This window comes from Triturus cristatus, chromosome 6, assembly GCF_964204655.1.
Source record: "Triturus cristatus chromosome 6, aTriCri1.1, whole genome shotgun sequence".
Lineage (NCBI taxonomy): Eukaryota > Metazoa > Chordata > Amphibia > Caudata > Salamandridae > Triturus > Triturus cristatus.
The window spans coordinates 1,135,935,625-1,135,956,891 of record NC_140589.1 but is presented as its reverse complement, the minus strand read 5'-3'; the positions used below and the strand labels follow the sequence as shown (position 1 = coordinate 1,135,956,891).

Below are 21,267 nucleotides of genomic sequence, written 5' to 3'. Positions count from 1 at the left end.
ACGATTCAGCAAGGCTATCATGTCTACCTCACAGGCTTCACGTGTTTTTGATGCCACCAAAAGGTCGTCAATGTATTGAAGTAACACTGAATTCTCGGGCATTTCTAAACTCTCCAAGGACTTCTTCAATAACTGAATAAATATCGAAGGGCTTTCTGTATACCCCTGTGGGATTCGGCACATGCCAAAATACGTTAGCCAAAACTAAACGCAAACATTTGCTGACTGTCGTGGTGCAATGGAATGGAAAAGAAAGCATGACACAGATCAATCACTGTATACCATTCTGCATCATGGGGAATCTGATATAAGATCACTGATGGATTTGGTACAATGGGGCAACATGATACCACAATTTTATTCACCTTTCTCAGATCTTGCACTATCCTGAATTTCCCATTAGGCTTTTTCAGTCCCATTATCGGTGAATTACATGGACTACTCATTATTTCTCTTAGAATTCCTTGCCTGATCATTTTCTCTATTACAGGAGTTACTCCTACAATTATTTCAGGTGTCAATTTGTATTGCAGGACATTTGGGTATGTTACTCCTTCCTTTACTGTTATTTTTATTGGATCTACATTTCTCATTAGTCCTACATCTTCTCCAGTGAAATCCCAAACCTCCGCTTTTACAGACTGTTTTAATTCTTTAGGTAATTAATCAGGGTTGAATACAGCATATGTTTCAGTAACCTCATTTTCTCTGTTAGCTATGGTCATCTTATACAGTACATCATCATCCGGTGTTTCAAAAGCTATTCCATCCGGAGTACAGAATATAGTGCAATTCATTTTGCACAACAGGTCCCTACCTAATAAATTCACCGGACTGGTGTCGCACACAACAAAGCAGTGCCTTTCTGAAAATTTCCCTATGCTAACTTTCACTGGTTCTGTAAGGTATGTTTTAATCTGTCGGTTGGATACACCAACTACTTGGATCGTTTCATCCGAGAGAGGAAGATTCTTAACATCAGCTGATCTAACAGTTGATCGAGTAGCACCAGTATCCACTAGGAAAGTAATATTTTCATCATTAACCTTCCCATCTACAAATGGTCCTATCTGGTCTACTTCTAGAGTTGCGCCAAGTACGCACTCTCCTTCCTCCCTTCGGCACCGTTAATAGCTTTCTTCTGAGTCACTTTCATCGCGTTGCAGCCAATACTGCGAAACAGCGCTAGCGCGTGGCACCTTATTTACCTGTTCTTCATTGTAGAATCCCGATTCACTACTATACTTCTGTGAGTTTCTGCTCTGTGGAAAAGGCGGTTTTGGCACCTGATTCTGTGGGGTAACAACTTGCTGCTGTTGCTGCAGTTGACCACTCGCCTCATGCTGCACCTGTAGGTTCAATGATGGATTTTCATTGTTAGTACTTGGGGGAAATTTACACTCGGATTTCCAATGCCCTATCCTACCACAATTATGACATGGAAATTTCTTTTTAGCTTCCTCAATATTCCCTTTATTTTTCCCAGGATTGAATTTCGGCTTTGACCCTGCTTGTTCCACTAATTGTGCTTCTTGTCTCTCTGCTACTTTTACCTGTGCCCACATTGCCTTCTCTTTTAGTTTCCGCTGTTTTGCTTCAATTTCATCACTGAAATATTTAGCATGTCTCAATACTTCGTCTATTTTCTTGTTTTGGCAATTTACCGTATGCTGTTTAATCATTTCACTAATTTCTGGACGTAAACCATATACAAATCTGTATACAAAATGGCTCAAATCCTTTTCACTGAGATTCTCATCTCCGCTAAACTGTTTAAAAGCTAGTATTAGCCTTTCATAATATGCATGTACTGACTCTTTACTTTCTTGATGTGTTCGATCAATTTTTACCCAATCTGTCTCTTTAGGGGGCATTTTGTTTTTCAAAAATACCATAACCTGTTCATATTTCTTCATTACCTCGGGGTCTGGAGCTCCTGTTTTAGGATCCCTAGGATATTCCTGAGTTGGCCAATTTATCATGAGCTTGCACTCTGTCCAAAAATCTGCTGGTACAATTATGTCGAATAAACTATTCAAATCAATCCATAGTACTTTAGACAATTTTACAAATCTGTCTACCTGCCTGTACCACTCGACGGGCTACTCGTGCAATCGAGAGAAATCATTCGTAAAAGACAAAATAACCTGTCTTGTCCATGGGACATGTACATATCCTCCTCCTGGAATCTCTCTCATAGGGCATTCTGTCACTACCTTTTCCTTGTCTCTTACAGGAAATCCTGAAAATGTCTTATCTAAGGCATCATCACGTTTTCTATACCACCTGCTTCTCCATTTATCCACATCTCCCCATTTTCTCAATAAAATGATTATGTCCTCAATCTGACCTATTCATCCTGTGGTGTTCATGTTTTCAATATCTTTTTCGGTGAAATCTACTCGATATGGTTTTTGTAAGGCTTTTACTTTTTCATTATCAATACCCATCTCATTTGCCACTTCTTCTAACCTTTCATGTAGGTTTTTCGCTCTCCAGGTCACACTTTTGCACAAAAATAGTAATTCTTCATCCTGATAAGTTTTCAATTTTTCTGTTGGGATAGTCCCTACTATTAATTATTCCAATACCATTCGTAACTTAGCCACATCAATTGATTGGGATTCTTTATCTTTTTTCTGCAAGCTTCTTAACCATTCACTTAACTCTTCTGTCGATGGTCCTACTAGCTTCTCTACATTTCCTTGTCCAAAATCCTTTTGTGTTTCTGACATTGTCTCTATCATTGTCATACGTCTCTCTGCACAGTTCTGACCTACAAACGGGTTATTTGAAAAATTCGGTTCAACTATACTTATAGTCTGTCTCCATGGATTCTCATTCTGACTCACTCTTGGTTGTTCAACCGGTTTATTACTTTTATAAGGGACTGTCAAACAATGCTCACTGTCCTTCTGCTTGTCAAAAACAGGCATTACTGGACCTATCATTACTGGAACAGTTACTGCTTCTAGATTCTTAGTCAATTCTCTTATTTTCTCAGTTAATTCTAGGGTCGTTTTTGCTAATTATGCAGAATTTTCTCCATCTGTTTTCTCTTCAGACCTCTTTTCTACCTCTCTAATGACATTGTTTTTACCCAAACTTTGGAATTCTGGCTCCGATTTTATAATTGGTACTGTTTCTTTCATTGGGACACTTGGGGTTAATATTTCTGGTTCTGGTCGATACGGTGGTGGATTCTTATAGAACATATCATCAAAAACATCATCCTCAGACTCATTCCCTCCATATCCTCTCGACTCCACATTATGCCTTTTTTCTATGCACTTTCGTCCTTCATTCTCTCCTGCAGTTCTTACAGGGAACAAACCCTCAGTCATACTCGCATCCCGCCATCTTCTCATTCGATCATTATGCGTTTCATGTCCATATGATCTGCAAAACAGGTATCTATATCCTCTACCATTTCTTTGTCTCTCTCGCTCATGCATTTCGTCTTCCCATTCCGTCAAAGCCTCAAACTGCGTCGGTCTAGGTCTTGGTTCTAAATTCATCATTTTCTCTCTCACATTTCTCAAAACAGCCAAATTGAATGAACCATGTTCTGGAAAAGCGAATACTCCGTCCTCCTTTGTATATCTCACCCAATTGTCTAACCAAATACAAGTATGATACCCATATTTCGCAATCATAAAGGATGCAGGGGTTTTTGGTGGAGGAAGTAACTGTCCTTCCCTAGTTTTGACTGGTTTGTCCTTCTTAAACCACTTCTTGATTCTTCCGAACCATAACTTTTTCTCTTTTTCTGGTGGATCGTAATACATTTTCTTGTCTTCCGTGTATCACTAGTCTCTCTTTACAACTGTACCGCTATTCTATCCAATCACAGCGCGACTCACACTAACGCACCAATTCAGAGCGTCTACGTCACTGTCACAATCCTCAAATCCCAGCGCGACTCACACTAACGCACCAATAAGGAGCGTCTACATCACCCTGTATTTCTCCACTCCTAGCGCGGCGTACACTAACGCACCAATCCGGAGCGTTTTACAGTTCTGACCGACTGTCCAATCCCAGCGCGGTCGTTCTGACGTCAGCAGCCGCTGCGGCAGCTCCTGCTCCTGTCTACCCCTCCTTTACAAATCTGCTCAATACGTTTTTGTTTCAGTCTCTACACTTCTGTTAGTAACAACATAGAAACGTCTCCATTGTCCGCTTCGCTAACCAAAGAATAGCAAAAGACCTTTCTCACGAGAATTCCGTCTTTCCCGAGAGCAGCGCTTACCTCTGCCCTACTACGGAATCGTTACTTCCGTTGATAAAGTAGCACATCCCTCTACTTCATCCTTCTAACAAGCACTAGCTAATTGTTTCTCAAGTATTTAAGACACATAGTTGGAGACCCAATGCTCATGAGAAATAAACCCAGAGTTTCGCAATTAACCCAAATGCTATTTCGTTCACATACTTTCACACTAGAAAATGTAATACATTCATACAGAATCCTGTCTTTCCAGAGAACAGCGAACAGTCTGGTCTACTACAGAATTATGACATACGTTAACAAAGCGGGGCTTACCTCTCCTTTGTCCTTCTAACAAGCTCTGAGAGTACCTATCACCTTTCCAGTGATAAGCGTTATCGGAATGCCAGTTGGATCCCTGGTACCTAAGACCAGAATTTCACAGGTAACCTTCGCTATCATACACACTTCTCTCACACTGTAAATGTCTCTATTGGCAACACACGACGATGCTACCGAATCAAACCCAGACAATGCGTAGTGCAACTTCAATTGTCACACGTTTCCCCTGTGTACCTACAGGGCAACAACAATTCCGTCTTTCCTGAGAGCAGCGCTTACCTCTGCTCTACTACGGAACCGTTACAAACTTCTGACTTCCTACATCCCAGAAGCCGTGCTAACGACATATAACTCGACGCGACTCAACATAGAATGTTAGTACATGAATCAATATCAATCAATAACCAATAATCAATAAGCAATGTACAAGCAATAATCATCAAACCAAAATAATAACAACCATCATTCTGCTACCAGAAAAACTGCTGTAGCGTGGAGTACAAAATCCCTCCCTTCGTCACAGACCAAAGATCTCACAAACACACACTATTCATACATTCGCTGGTGGGACCCATAACACCAACATTCACTCCCCATCAATCTGTGTTTCTCGGGAGGCGATTATCTTCCAAACGCTGACATGAAAGAAATTACCTCTTTACCCTAATGAGCAACAAATCTACGCAACCTTCTGATACTCATTAGGCCCGGAACTTCACCTTTAGTAATCCTCTCATAAATCAGGATGGATCAGTTAGTTGCTGGTTTAGGTTGATTTCCAATTCTCTGATTTACCTTTAAATTAATACATTTTCAATGAATAAACAACCCAACTCGTTCTGTAGTTAATCAATTCAATCTTTATCTAATTAATGCAAATTAAATCATTCATATATTCAAGCCGCCAATCATCATATTTACCTATTCTGGCTAATTGTCGTCCTCTAAGTCAAATCCAGTAGTCTCGCAAATCTATGCCCATCAAATTTAGTAATTTCAGTTCATCAGGAGTTTTGGGATTAATTCAGTCTGTCAAAGATTCAAGGAAACAGCTGTCCTGCAGTGTCACTGTCCTCTCCGTCAGCATAGCGTCAGGAAAACGAGAAAAGCCATACAACCTCACTATTCTACCATAATTTATAGTAAAATCATTGACAAAAAGTAACAACTATTGGTTTTCAGCTCCTCTGATTGAACAATCAGAGATCGTCTGACAGGGTTCTCATGGAATAATGTCTCTTAGATCATCAGTCTTGCTTGTTCCGGTTTTAAGAGGCGTCTTATTGTTCTTCCGAAAAGCTGGCTTGCTTCCCAGGGCGACCTTGGTGGGTACAGTCTGGTTAGGGTCATGACGAGGCCACTGTAGCTGGCGTTAGCGCAGGCTCACTTCACCCAAAACCTTGTGTAGCGTCGACAGTCAAGTTAGTTACCGGAGGCAGCCATTTTGTGGCAGGCCCAAATGGTCAACTTAAGCAAAAGAAACACAAAACGCAATTAATACATAGAAATAACTAATAAAATGTTATTCCCTCGCTAATACCCATATGTATATGTATTTATCTAGCAGAAAGCAACACTCAAGCGGTTTATACTTACTGAATAAAGCACAAATCACAAATATATCACAAAAGCAACATATATCATGCAATATTCTAATTGTCTATCATTAGTATGCGTACATAATTTAATTTACGAATTAATTAAGTCATGCAAAGCAATCCCACGTGTATTTTTGTTATTAATAAGATTGATTAATAATTTCCACTTCAATCCATTAGTTCGATTATAATTAATTAATTAATCTAATTAGCATAAACATGCAAAATGGGGAGGGTATACAATATTTTTGAATTACCCGCTCCAGCACTGTTGCATGATAGGAGTGCAGTGACATGGCATGGCATGTTGGCAGTCTGGAGGTCAGGTCCTGCCCCAGAAAGTGCTACTACTTCAAGAGCACTTGTGGAGTCAAACTCAGACTACTGTAACTTTCCATTGTAGAGAGCTAGGTAGAGGGATATCCGGAAACGCCAAGCGGCTGAAAATGGCCACCTCTAGGATAGAGGTTAAATTCTCCAAGAGACAAATTATTTGACCGGCATCGAAAAACTTAATTGACTGCCGGCTCACCCCAGATTGGCATGAGGCCTCGACGCTGGCCCATATAGCTGCGTATTTAAGTGCCCTACTGCGTCTACGATATTCATGAAAACATTTTCTTCCAGTATGGCTTTACATTTTTGAACTGTTGCTTCTTTAAATCCCGAGAGATTACAAAAAGATGAGACCATGGTACTGTCTTTCCCCTGTGGAATACTCCATAAGGGAAGATGAACAGCTTCTGGCTTTCAAGAAAAATATCATACCTTTAATATTCCGAGTCACAGTCTTCTTTTAGATGCTTGCATCGTGGGATGACCAGGGGTTGTTTAGCACGAAATACTTGACTGATGGTAATGTGTAAGGCTCGCCTTGATGTGGGGGAATATTCCTTACACAGTTCACACATGTATGGTGAAAAACATAAATGCTTCTAAAGCGTTGAAGATTTGAGCTATAGAATCCAGGAGCTTAATCCTACTTTTCACTCTCCAGTAAGCACAATTCCTCATTCGCTCTGATTTACTCCCAGTCCTGAACAGAACACCCATTCTCACTTTAGCTACTCAGATCCAACACGACCTTCTCCTATACCACCAGACTCCCTCTGACCCGTGTGCACGTTCATGCTGACTTTTTCATATTTAGTGGGCTGAGAACTACTGTCCAGTTAGAGATGCAAGGACCTGACTTTTCTCCTTTGTCTCCTTTTACATGTGGCAGCCAAACAAAGCCATCTACTTCAAATGAAGTGTCATCCTTCACAGAGACCTTCAAAAAGGCTGCAGAATTACTGAATATATCGGTTTCTTCACTCCCGGTTTCTATTTCTGTTATATTTTAAAACATAGAACTCATTAAGTTACCAAGAAACAATACTGATTTAGTTCCAGAATGTTGGAGCCTCCCGTCTAAATGTTCCTAATACCAGCCTTCACCACATAATATCCACAAAATCAGGAATAGAAGCATATTGATCATCCCAAGGATTCCTTGTTCCATAAGGATCAAGTTCATATGGACTCTGTTGTGGTTTCATGAGTGAATTGAAAAAACTCTTGTCTTAACCTCTTTTATCAAGAGCACCAAAGAGACAGTATGAGGATGAAGCAAATAAAATAAAAAGTTAGTTGTCATCGGTGTCAGTGCCTTATGAACACCAAGTTCTAATGCTGTGCCAGGAGGATGTCACAGGTAGCCTTAGGATCAAATGTGCACATCCTACACTTTTGAACCCAAGTTACACAAGACGCTTTTATGGTGTTTACTTAAGGTCAGGTGGTCTCCAAACACATTATGATGATGTTGTCTGATCATGTGGCCAGGGATATGCCCCCAGATGGTACTTTTGATGACTCTTTACTGGGATTAACATCCTTAAAACCAGAGCACAACAGATGATCATTGACCTTTTTACAAGCAACATCATTTGTGGAATGCGTGCAGACAGATGTATGTGGACATCTTGATACGCTCATATCTTTGGGTTTACAGAGGTTGATGTCTTATGCACCAGCAAACATTCCTTCAGGCAGGCTCACATGGTAAAAGCTCCTCAATTTTAGAAGCAATATCAGGGGGAGGCAACCATTGTGAAAGAGATAGAGGGTTCTACTCCACTACTGCAGCTCTAAAACAGTATAACCACCTCCTGTCCATTCAACCATGCATAAAGTCACAGTTGACTTCTGAACATCATTCAGAAAGGATACACTCACTCTGCGATGCCAAGCAATTAGCTGCTGTCATTCCCAAGTTAGCAGAGCTACAGTCAGTCACACCTACTCAAGCTACTTCCACCTTGTGTGACAGAGGTAGCAGCAATCATTATGATTGTTGGACTGGCCTTCTCTGCAGGGTCATCCCCAAACTAATTTGCCTTCACCCTCATGTTTTCTGAATCCATTTTTGTTGGCTTTTAGGACTCTGCGCACTTTAACACTGCTAACCAGTGCTAAAGTGCATGTGTTCTCTCCTTTAAACATAGTAGAATTAGCTTACAGCCATTTGGCACATTTAATTTATTTCCCTAGTAAAGTGATACTACATGTACACCGTGCCTGAAAATTAAATGCTACTTGTGGGCCTGCAGCACTTATTATGCCACCCACTTAAGTAGCCCTTTTAAACACGTCTCAGGCCTGGCATTGAAGCCTGTGTGTGCATTTTTAAACTGCCATTTCGACCTGGCAAAAGAAACTTTTTGCTGGACCGAAACCTTCTTTTTTAGGTCGAGCCTGGATAGCGCATGCGCTGCTGCGAGGCATGCATTACTGGAGTATGGGTTAGAAGCCCAGCTCACACTCCGCCCATATTTGTCATTGGCTTGTGCCATTGTCGTTTGTAAACGCGGGCTTGTGGGCCCTCCATGGTACCGCCTTGTCTGCATTTGTAACCTCCCATGGCGACTGTCCCTTTTACTTCTGTTGCGACACGGTATGTCTTATTTAGTCTGTAAGCACTCTTTACTTTAATGGGTTTCTCCTATTGGAGGCACGACGTGCTTTCATCGCCATGCACACTTTCACTTTCAAGTAGCCCCGGACAATGGCGGCTTCTTCTTTGAAGTGAAATAGGTCTCGCATTTAGGAGAGTTTGAGCTATTGCCATTGTAAATGACAATAGCTTAAACTCTCGTAAATGCGAGACCTATTGCATTGCAAATGGTTGCATTTTTAGCTCCTGAACTCCATATAAATTACAATGTCTTTTAGCAATGGCAGTAATAATGCGCACAGCATTTAAATTTCATGCAACCCTATTTTATCAGAGTATTTCAATTAAGTCACTTTGTTATTTCATGTTTGCTACATTCTTTTACTTGCTGTAAGTGCTGCTCATATCTAGGCATGTAAATCGTACCTTCTACATGTTAAAAACAGAACACTTTTATGAATTTTGAAGAAACTGTTCATTTTAAGTGGTGTGTTGCATGATTTACACAGCAAATATTTTCAGGGCTCAGCTAGTGCATGGACGCTAAGATCACAACTGCGCTCCTTCTTCTCGCGTGTTGTGTTGCTTGACTTGCCCCACAATTATTTTGATAGTTTACCTTCTCCCCAACCGCCCTTCGCCCCTTACCATGTTGTGTGGCTTGACTCACTGTTATTCAACATGGCTAAAAGACATTGACAACACCAATAGCTCTCGGATTGCCAAGACGTATTGGCTTTTCCAATGCTTGTTGTTCAGAATCATGTAAGAGAACACCTTCAAATATTTGAGCCTCAGATGTGCCCCATATAAAAACCGCTGTTGTGTTTGATGTAAAAGGCTACAGTGGTGCTTCAGGCATCTATTAAAAAAAAAATTAAGCCACATATGGGGTACATATGACAAGAGACTTTCCTCTTAGTAATAACATTGTCCTCAGAGCGGGGCAGGAAAGATTCCCATTTCATGTTTAAAAACTCTCAAATTTGTAATTAATACTTATGGAAAGGTATAATCTGATCTACGGCGAAACACTTCCATTTATTAAAAAATACACTTTTTTGGATTGTGATGAGTTTGTATCATATTCTAGCATGATGTTCGTTTCATAATTTACCTGCCAAATATTTTTAAGGCTCAACTTGAGCATGGTCTCTTAAAACCAGAGCCGACTCCTAGCTCTGCTCACCTAGTTAATTTGTTGGCTCGCCCACATCTAATGAATGACTACTAGTGAAGCTAGGGAACAACTCCCACCTGCCCCTGGTCACTTGTGTCGGAATGTGCTGTCCCATCCCAGCAGTAGTGGCTGACCAGCTAGCCTTTGCCCTGTCAAAGGACCGGAGGCTGAGAGGGAGACAGAGAGCACTTCCTGATGACAGCAGGACGACACCACCACCAGCTAGGCAGAACTGACCTTACTGTGCAGCAGTTTAGTGACACAATGCTGTGGCCACATCAGAAGTTAACTCCAAGAACAGGCTTCTTCCCTGGGAAACACCAGGCTCAGCCTGCCTGCAATCAGCACAGTATGGTGCACCTCAGTGTGAAGCCAGGTAAGTTGATAATAGTGAGAAATTGCAGAGGAAAATGGTGTAAATGAGAGAACATGTGTGAGTTAGACACTCGAAATACCACTACTGCTTTGACAGTCCAAGAATTGTACAAATCACAGTCTAATACTTTTAGGATTGAAATGTTCAATTGGAATTATTAGCAAAATCTGATTTTGCTAATAAGTATTGGTGACACCAATAGTCCTGGGTTGTTTTAGTCTTATGTTTGTTGCTGTGTAATATCTGGATACAGTTACGTAAAGCCCACAGTATGCTGGGCCCCTGGACATCAAAGTTAAAAGGTCTCAACCACCATGGGTGGACCCACTAGCTCCTGCTTTCCCCGTGGCCCTCTGAACAGACATAACACATTTACTATGGGAAAATCAGGAAACTTGGGTTACCACTGTCAAGCTTATCTCACCCCTGCTAATTTCCCTATTGTGGTATATTTAGGCTCCACTTCTATAGTCTCTGCTGACTTCTGGATAGCTGCCCTTGTTCACTCTAGGACTCAGCCTGGGCATTATCCCTTAAGGCAGTTAGGATTCTGTTGTACCTGCTGCTCAGCCAGTGTGAGTGTGGTGTGGAATGTTGCTGCGTGATGATGCTGTGGAATGTTGGATGAGTGAGACTGTCATTTGGAGTATGGGCTGAGGGCTGAGCAGCAGAAAGGCTGCTCCTGGTGGGGCTCTCTTTGTACCTTTTATCCTGAACTTACTGTTGCGGTCCGATAGCCCTGTCCTTAGCCGTATTTCTATGTGTATGTTTGCCCTTGTTTGTGCGGTACTGGTGTGCAGTTTCTTCCTTGTTTTTCTGTTTCATGGGTGTGGGCGGGTTTTCTTTTTCTTTTTTCCCCCTGTGCGTGGGCAGTGCTGGCTGTTCCTTTTCCTGTGCAGTCGCGTTGGGATTTGGAGGCGGGATGGGGTGTTTTTAGAGCCCTCTCTCAGTTCCTCCTCAGTTGGGTTTGCTTCCGGTTCCTTGCCCTGGAAGGAGTTGGCCTTTGGTGTCCTTGCACCTGGCTGATGATCGAAGTGCTTGCTACCTGGAGAAGTTCTTGGCTGTGTTGGGTCCTCAGAGTATTCCGTTATGTTCCGGCTGGAGCAAACAAACTGGGCTTCTTGTTTCTTCGACTTTGGGACCTTATTGCCGCGGTCAGGTTAGCGAGGAGTTGTTTATCCTCGTTTCTTGTTCTGGATTACCCTTCCCTTTTTTCTTTTCCTTGTTTTCTAGTGCACTGGTTGTTTCTTTTTGTGTATATGCACTCTCCCATAACAGCGGGTTTTTTCACGTTGAGTGTTTTTCCCACTGTATTGAACTATTCTGACTTCTCTTCTGGGCAAATTTGTGGATGTTTTGGTCCCTGTATGATTTAAAGAATGCCTTAAATTCCGATACATACGGAGGCTACTACACAACAGCAAGGGGTGAGCAAGGGATTTGTGATGTTATGATTTAGTTCACTTCGGGGTGTTTGTTTATTAATGTTTGTATTCCTTTTCTATTGTATGTCTCTGTATATGCTTGGTGGAGTGCCTACAGTCCCAGTGAGACCCTGAGAGAAGCCTATCAGTGTCATCACATCCTTCCCTGTTTCCTTCCTGCCTTCCCCCCGGTGCATTGGCCGCTTGTGCTATATTAGTTTAGCACGGAGGGTCGAGGCGCTGGGTAGGAGTGAATGGGATTATCTTCGTTCCCGCAGTACCTGTACTTCAGGTGAGTGGGCCTGGAACATTACTGTCTCAATAAATACTACCTTAAGTTACCCTGGAGTCGGATCTTCGTTTAATTACAACATTTTGACAACGATTTTACTTAGAAGAACCTGCGTGTGCTACCTGTTTAGACTTTGAAGCTTTAAAGTAACTTGAAACTGAAGAAGTTTAACTTGAAGAAACTCCTCCTGTATCTGTGTTTGGTGTGTACAGCAAGCTGGCAGCCATGAGCCCCACCAGTGACCACAAGTCCGTCGGCCCCAACCCAGGCTTGCCAGTTCCTGCTGGACTTTCCCTCTTCCTGGCTGCTGTAACCTTGGAAGAGGTGTCTGTGTCGATTTACCTTGGGAGAGTGTCTCCATCAAGAGGAGTTCCCCAGAGGAGCGACAAATATGAGGTTTCCCTCTAGTCTGTGTCACAAACAGCTTTGAGGAAGAAGGAGTTTCCCTCTGTCTTTGTGGGGAAGAGCGTTTGGGGTGCTGCCACTTGAAGAGGTGTCCCTGTCGTGAGGAGCGTCGAGCCCCCGTGTGGAATTATCAATGGCAAGTGCTCAGAGCAATTAGCAAAACAAGTCCCCACTGTCCCTGTTTGGTGGACAGAGGAGCCCCATTGTTCATGCCTTGAGGAGAAGCATCGAGTGAGGGGCTCGCAGTGCGGGTTATGGAGTTGCGTTTGGCCTCAAGTGTCCCCTGTGTCTGTGTCAATTGGAGCAGCAGCTGTGAGTAGTCCCCGAAGTTCGTATCATTAGCGGATTTGCGAAAAGGAGTTTCCACCCGCCGATGTGTTTCCTTCAATCAGCTGCATTACATGGATTGGTGCAGTGTTTTGGTGCGTCTGAGGTAACTATGTATTAACTTTCGACCGCTGTGCCTGATGCTTTCAAAAGTTAAAAATTTTGTTGGCAACTGTCACCTACCCGCAACGGCATCTCCTCGTCCATTGTCTCTAGCGCGAGCCCTGTCTTCGACTTGCATTGTGTTCTACTACTTCCACGCTGCGCTACATGGACGTGCCTGGAGTCACGCGGCTCTCCGTCAGTCTGCGTGCCGCCGCCTTCTTCAACTTTCCATTTATCGTGCGTTCTATGATGAGGAAGTTTCGTGTCTGTGTTCCCTGTTGCCGGTCGGTGTCCCCTCATCTTTTGGAAATGCGTTGAGCCTTATATTTTTTTCGGTGAGCAATTCGGCGACACGGCGTTCAGGTTGACAAGCGTCTCCGTGTTAACCTGCTTATTTTGTGTAACTTTCACAGGATTACTGCCTACGCTGACTTTTGGGGAGAGTTGGTGTTCAGGTCTTTCTCAAGAGGCTTTGATTTTTGTTGCTTTATTCTTTATTTAAGATCTTAGTTTCTGTTGACTATACATTTAACTCATGGTGGAAATGTTTCACTCTAATTATTGTTCATTATTACAAGTGTTGTGGGTGGGTTGTCTTTTTGGCTTAAAGTCTCAGTGATCCCACGTGTGTGGTTGTGGGAGGAATCACCTACTGTTGGTATGGTGTTTGTGTTGACGTTTTGATGTTTAGTCACCCTGGGTTACCACTTTGGTGTGCTTTTGGGGGTTGGTTAATCCCTCTCTGTTGGTGGTGTGAAGGCTTTTTGGTGTTTAGCCAATCTGGTCTTCCACGACTTTTGTGGGTATGGGTTGATTTGGTAAGTCACCCTGTTGGCATGGTGTGTGAGATTACTTTTGTTGTTGAGTCACTCTGGGTTACCACCTTGTTGTGGTTGTGGGAGACTTAGTTCAGTCTCCTACTGAATGTGTGTGTTTGTGTGAGTTTACTTTTACGCTTGAAGTCACTCTGGGTTATACCCTTGTCTTTGTTGTGGGAGTTTGCGTATCTCTCACTGTTGGGGGTGTGTGTACGAGAAGGCTCTTAGTGCTGAGCCTCTCTGGCCTACCACTATTTTTTGTGGTTGTGGGTTGACATAGGTTTGTCACCCTGGTGGGCGTTGTGTTCAAGTTGACTGGGTAGGGGCCACTCTGGTCTACCTCTCTTTTGTGGTTGGTGGTTGATTGAGGTTTCAGCCCTGGTTTTGGGGGTGTGTAAGTCACCCTGTTGGTATGGTTTTGAGGGTGTCTACCACTTTTGTGTGGTTGTGGGATGACATAGGTTTGTCACACTGGTGGGCGTTGTGTTCGAGTTGACTGGGTAGAGGTCACTTGTGTCTACCACTCTTGTTTGGTTAGTGGTTGATTGTGGTTTCAGCCCTGGTATTGGGTGTGTGTAAGTCACCCTGTTGGTATGGTTTTTGAGTTGACTGGTTTTGTCACTTGTGTGTACCACCTTATGTGGTTGGTAGGTGAATTAGGTTTCACCTCTAGCTTTGGCATTGTGGTCGATGATTGTATGTGTGCATGTCCTCCCTTTCCTTTCTCTTTTACAGCTTGGGGGATGGTTTCATCTGGTGTTTGTGTTGTTCTGTGGCAAGCTTTCTTCTGCACCATTGTGGTTTGGCTCCCTGTGTATTCGCGTTCATTTTCAACCTGGCCAGCTGGTATGTTTGTGGCATAAGGGGTTGGTTGTGCGTGGTGTAGCAGTTTGCTGGTTTGTTTTGTGTTGTGTGGAAGGTATTTGTTTGTTTTGTGTGGAAAGGGAGTGGATGTGGGTAGGTGTTGTCTTTCTGCTTAACCCCTTCAGTGCCCCGCCCTTTCCCCGCCCTGTGCTGGGCGTTGCATTAGCGGGCGGGGTTCATGACGAGATAGTCTCGTCATGGGCACAGCGCAACCGTGCTCCATGACGAGACTATCTCGTCATGGGCACTGAAGAGGTTAAAGACTGATTTTCCTAGTTCAGTTTGTTGTTTTCATTGAGTACATGGGTGGGCATTTGTCATTTCTTATTATTGTATTTCTGTATGTTAACATTCATGCAATTTGTCACTTTCTCCTGTGCTTTTCTGCATTTTGATGTTAACTTGCAAAGCCCATTGTACTGTGTTTTCCTTGCTTTTTATCCTAACTGGTTTACCCTTAACCATCTTCAGGTCTTCGCAATGGATCCTTTTCAGATTTCTGTGCATGTTATTTTACCAATTTGTGCTTTTTCCTTCCACCATTGCATTGTGTTTTTGTTCACTGTGAGGAAGGGAGAAGTGTTTTACCTGCTGCTCAGCCAGTGTGAGCGTGGGATGTTGGTGAGTGATGATGCTGTGGAATGTTGGATGAGTGAGGTTGTCAGTTGGACGATGGGCTGAGCAGCTGGAAGGCTGCTCCTGGTGGGGCTCTTTGTACCTTTTATCCTGAACTTACTATCTCCATAAACACTACCTTAAGTTAACCTGGATTCAGATCTTCGTTTGTTTACCACAGATTCCCCCTCCCCATGAAGCTGTGTCATCCTAGATTTCTCCCCCAATTCTGAGTGTCTTTTAGTTTATGTATCTTTTCAGCTCTACCCATTTTCTCACCGTTTGTAGTTTTCCATGTTTGTTGACCACAGCCGCATGCTATGCTGACCACCGCTGCATGTTACGCTGCTCCAATACTCCGCATGTGCCCAGGCTGCAACCTTCACATACAAACCGCTCTCTCTATGGAGCAGAGGTCAAAGTTGTGTAGGCGACTTGGGGAAATGCCAGCTGCACTACTTTAGCTCTGTAGTTGATGAGGGTGTTGGTGGTGGCCCTAAAGATGGTCATACTGGTTCAACACAAACCACCCCACTTAATGATTTGAGAGCTCACTCCAAAAGACGTCTGGTCACTTGGTGAGATTGTTACATTAGTCTGTTGGAGGAGCGAAGGCGCCACCCGTAACCCACGAACTAATCCCCAAATCATAACATTAGTCAGGTATGTATGAGCAAAGTAAGTTCGTAGACTGCTTTTGCCTCTCTAGACATTTTACTGGCAACGCATCAGCTCTTGTTTATGACCTCCATAGCCACAGGTCAAGGCTCATAGGAAACAGCACATCTCTGACTGGCCTCCAGCTAAAGGGTTCTCTTCTGCAGTATTTCACTTGGTCTTATTGAGGGACATGTAGGGAGATGCACAGGTGGGAAGGTTAGGTGACAAGGGCTGGTCTTCTTAATTTGGTTGAAGGACACTTTTTGTCTCGTCGCTGAGGCCTACTGCCTTCTAATTCCACACTGAATCCATAATGAAAATGGAGACAAATGGACAAAGACTGCTGTTCTCTACTATACGTTTTCATTTAGTTTTGTAGGTTGTGTGTTTTATGTATTTATTCTTTTGGACTAAACTGTTACCGTGCCAACATTTGTTGTGATAATTTTTCAAGAAACCTCTAGACCAATTTGGATGAAACCCAGGTAATGTGTGTGCCCCGAGCTGATCAACGCTGCTGCAGTTCGATACAGCACATTTAATCTCAGGTTAATTTGTACTAACAATTTTAGATGTTTATCGAACGTTGCTTGCCCTGACATATGTCTTTCTGTTTGCTCTTTCCAGAAATCCTGCCACAAGCCTGTGGATAAGTACATAGAGTACGACCCCGTCATCATCTTAATTAATGCCATCCTTTGCAAGGCCCAGGCTTACAGACATATCCTTTTCAACACCAAGATAAACGTATGACTACCTTATATTAGTTCTCTGGTGTGTTACGTCTTATGTTAATATGTTTTTGTAGCAGTGGTTGAAACAGTAAGCTGGCGCCTTATATTTGATTTAAATTGCGTTTCCTTCCGTCAATGTGGGCTTTGCAGAACACTAACCCCCATTGATCCTCCATCGTAGACATTCATGCATAAAATGGGCCTTTTCTGTTGCCAGCAAACCAGGTAGGGTGTCTATCTTGTGAAATCCGTTTTGTGTCGTTAACTCCATCTTGTGGCCAGGTTTTCAAATGTTGTGGTGTTATGTGTTAGCGGTATGGTTTTATTTGGAAATATGTGATGACGTGTACATTTCCCATGTATTTTCTCTACATATGCGTCCAGCCATTATTTTTCACTATCAACACTTGAATTGACCAACTGAGTTAGCTGGATGGGTAGACTGGCAGTAGCCTAGCAGCGGAGAGATAATTAACTTGATTTTAGTTCCTATTAAATGTTTTCCAATATAGCACAATCTTTGCAAGTAAATAATGTTTCTTTCTACATTCTTGTGTCCTCAAACTGCATGCTATCTCAAAAATATTCACTACATTCCTTAATTCCGGCATTCAAAAACTGTTCTTTAATAAAAACTTCTGTTTGTCCCCACTTAATTTCGTCTCTATTCAAATGCTCCTTTTCTTCCCTTCCATCCTCTGCATGCCTCCCCTCTCACAGCACAACCTATTCCGACATATGTACGTGCAAATTTCTCACAACTCATTTACTAGATCACAATCTCTCCTCCTTCCCTGAAATCATACCTGTGCAACCTAACAATACCTAATCTCCTCAAACTCCTGCATTAATCCCACCAACCATGTGCTTGAGCCCCCCCCCCCCTCACTAATAATTGCAACCAACCACTACTTCTTAAGTCCAGCACAAAAAATGCTGAAATTACTGCATGGAATGGTTTGCTTTGAGCGCACAAGACTAATCCCAATAACTAACAGTAACCAATAACACTTAATGTAACCATTAAAAGTGGGTTCCGAAGCAGCGTCCTGCCTGACGTAAATTGCTTCAGCGCCTTGTCATAGGTAGTAAGCGCTATATAAATGCAATTGCATTTACATCATGTAAGGCCTCCACATGCTTCACTACTTCCTGGGTATAGCTGATGCCAATTTCTTTTGCATACCTGGGGGTGCTCCAGGCAACGTTAACTCCGACAGTTGCAAAGGCAGACCCACAAGTATGTCATTCTCGACTTTTAGTTCTAGAATCCGGACATGTTGTCAGGACAATGCGAATATGCAAGGAGGCAGAAAAATGAAACAAAGAAAGGACAAACATTGACTACACCAGTAGGTTTAGTTTTCCCTGTAGTGCATACGCACATGCTCGGAGGCAACTCTAGAGGCATACATGCCGGTATAAAAAACACCCATAGAGACCCACACACAACAACAGTGGTGCATAGAGGTAGCGGACACATAGTCACATATGCACACAGAGAGAACCCCACAGCCATGCATGTGAACACAGTAAATAGAAAGGCAGTAAACCTTTTCACTGGTGGGCAATGCAAGCTTCAGCGATGATGGTGCCCAGACAGAAAGGTGGAGCTGAATTAATAGGGACAGCAGTGGACAGAAAGATAAAAGACTAGATGGATAGGTTAACAAGTTGATTGATGTGTAAAGTGGTGGACGAACAGTGGATGAATTGGCAATCACTCATCATTATGGCAGGAATGACAGGGACAAAGAACTCTTGGTAAAATAGAAAGCAGACATCAGAGGTGTACTTAGATTGTCAGTGCCTACTCAGAGTGATTCTGTGTATGTACATGTGTATTGGTACAGTTACAAGCCACTGCTAAATTGTGTTGGTATTTGCAGCATGTTTGTGCTTTTAAACTCTCAGGTGATCTTCATTTCTGTCCCCAAATTACTAGGTTGGTCAATCCTATCTTGGCATACATTCAAGTTCAATGTTTTCAAGTGGTAGTTTAAGTTGGGCCTGCATTTCACTGTCACGTGATTTTTAAAAATATTAGCAGTTTGAGCAGTCTGGGCATTCCTTTACCTATCACATGGCGGCTGCTTCGACTTTTCCACATATACAGGTACAGTACCAGGGGCCCACTTTCTATTAATCTTATTGGTATAACGCTAAGTTGCCCATCTTCTATAAAAAAAAGTGCAGGACTGCACCCATGCTGGCTTTAGATAGTTGCATTGCACATGATCAAATTTCTCCACATCATCAGCACATTTCTAAACTTGCAGTCTGTCTGTTTGATAACTTTTGTGGTGCAGCACCTTCCGCCCAATCTTTAATGTAAATAAAAGTTGTGTACTTGCAGACACTCAAAACCAGTTCACTTTCACAGAATGCTGTTCTATGGGAGGTGAGAGTTATCTCACACTTCTTCACTGGGCCCCATGCTTTCGAAGCCCCCTGGTCATAGCCCGTCAAAGCTCACAGTGGTTCCACTGCGGCTGGATCAGCATCCCTCTTTCATTCACACAGACCTGGAAATTGAAGACCTGGTGAGCAGATAGGAAATAAAGTGGGGATTGTGTCAAAGAAGTGGTGGAAGAATAGAAAGCTTTGTAACATGAACAAAGACCTTTAAAGCACAACAGTTGTGAACTGAAAGTCGGTGAAGTGGTTTCAGGCTGCTGGAGATCCTAGATCATCAGTTTAATCCAAGCATAAGATAAGTGGGTGCATTCGTCATCGTCATCGTCATCATCAGTCTTTATTCGATTTAAAATGAATCATAAAAGACACAAACATAAAAACAATAGCACAATTGTTGTGCCCACAATGGTACCAAACAGATATAAATACATTAAAAAGTATTAAGAGGAACAATAAATAAGTAATGTGCTGATGAATAGATCTTAAAATATTATAAAGGAAAAAAACACACTATCAGTACACGTCCTGGATCACTAGACTAAAGGACCAGGCTGAACACACATTAATAGCCCATCTTCCGTGTTCTCTAGCAGAGCATCTGGGGAATTCCTAATTGCTTTTCTTCGTAAGGACCATGCCCAACCCAGATATTTAGCTAGGGCCACTGAAATAATTATTAGAGAACTAGTGCGCAAGATTCGAAGTGCCACAGCACTGCTCCTGGTACCAAGTGCCTTACACAAAGGGGAAAGCCAGACACGTCTTGGAGTAATAAGTGTCGGGCAAACAAACAGGAAATGAGCAATTGTTTCTGATTCAGCCCCACATACAGGGCACGATTCCTCCAATTTCCTATCCCATCTCCCTGTCAGGGATCTAAGGGGTAGAGACCCAGCTCTAAACTGGAAATAAAGTTTTCTGTCCCCCGTATTAGTAACCAGGTCCCAATATGACTCTAGAGCAGGGACAATTTTGGCTTCTAGAAAGTTAGCAGACATCCCTGAGGCTCTATTCAATACCTGGAGATCTACCCTATCCCAGTATGCCTTTTTAAGGGAGTTCTTTGATGGAAACCGGGCAGTCAACGGGTCATGCCATAGCACCTCCATACCCATTCCTTTTAGTGTCTCATGTAAACTCTTTAACCATACAATTTTGTGGAAAACATCAGTTTTTATAATGTCCATGAGACCATTGGCGTAATGGGAGAGCTCGGGAGTAGTCCAGAGTCTCCGCCAGTATAAAACCGGCCGAAGCTTTGCAATGTCCAAAATAGACCTCCTGCCTAAATCGTGTCTAAGTGGAATCAGTGGAGTACTCTGGGGGAGACCAGTTATACTCCGAAAAAATTTGTTTTCAACACTAGATAAAAGGGATAACTGGTTAAAACCCCAAAGCTCCGCCCCATATAGCACAGAACTTAAAGCCTTGGCTTCATACACTTGCAGTACTGGGCTTATTGGTTTTGTAAATGACTTGCTAAATTCCCTACTTAGAGCACCGGTCAGTTGTTTGAAACGCAGGGTGGCCAATTCAATGTGTTTACGCCATTTGTTATCATTTGATATCTGGATACCAAGGTACGTGAAGTTAGTTACCGCCTCCAGGGGCTGCCCATTCATAAATACCTTTTTTCTTCGGGAACTCACGTGGGGGTTAAAGGCCATGAATTTTGTTTTTGTCACGTTAACCTCCAGACCGTAGTCAAGGCAGAAGTTGTCAAACAAGCACAGGGCTTTTTGCAGGCCACTTAATGTTTTGGACACGATAAGCGTGTCGTCCGCAAACATTAGTATAGGAATGGGAACTCCAGCCAACCTTGGGGCGTCTATGTTTGCAGAAAGCATGAGATCAACTATTCCATTAATATATAATGAGAAGAGCGTGGGTGCCATAGTGCAACCTTGGCGCACACCACGCTCGACCGGGAACTCAGGGGTAACCTGACCTGGCCCACCCCA

At 42.8% G+C, this 21,267-nt stretch overlaps 1 protein-coding gene across 3 annotated transcripts in view; it reads left to right on the top strand.

The window, feature by feature from the left end:
* The window catches only part of ARV1 (ARV1 fatty acid homeostasis modulator), a 130,840-nt gene that overhangs the window by 17,405 nt on the left and 92,168 nt on the right, over window positions 1-21,267 (top strand). For all 3 annotated transcript variants that reach the window (XM_085612039.1, XM_085612038.1, XM_085612040.1), the window contains exon 2: window positions 16,782-16,901. In XM_085612039.1, the coding sequence (XP_085468165.1) occupies window positions 16,782-16,901 (120 nt within the window). The remainder of the gene's footprint in view (window positions 1-16,781; window positions 16,902-21,267) is intronic.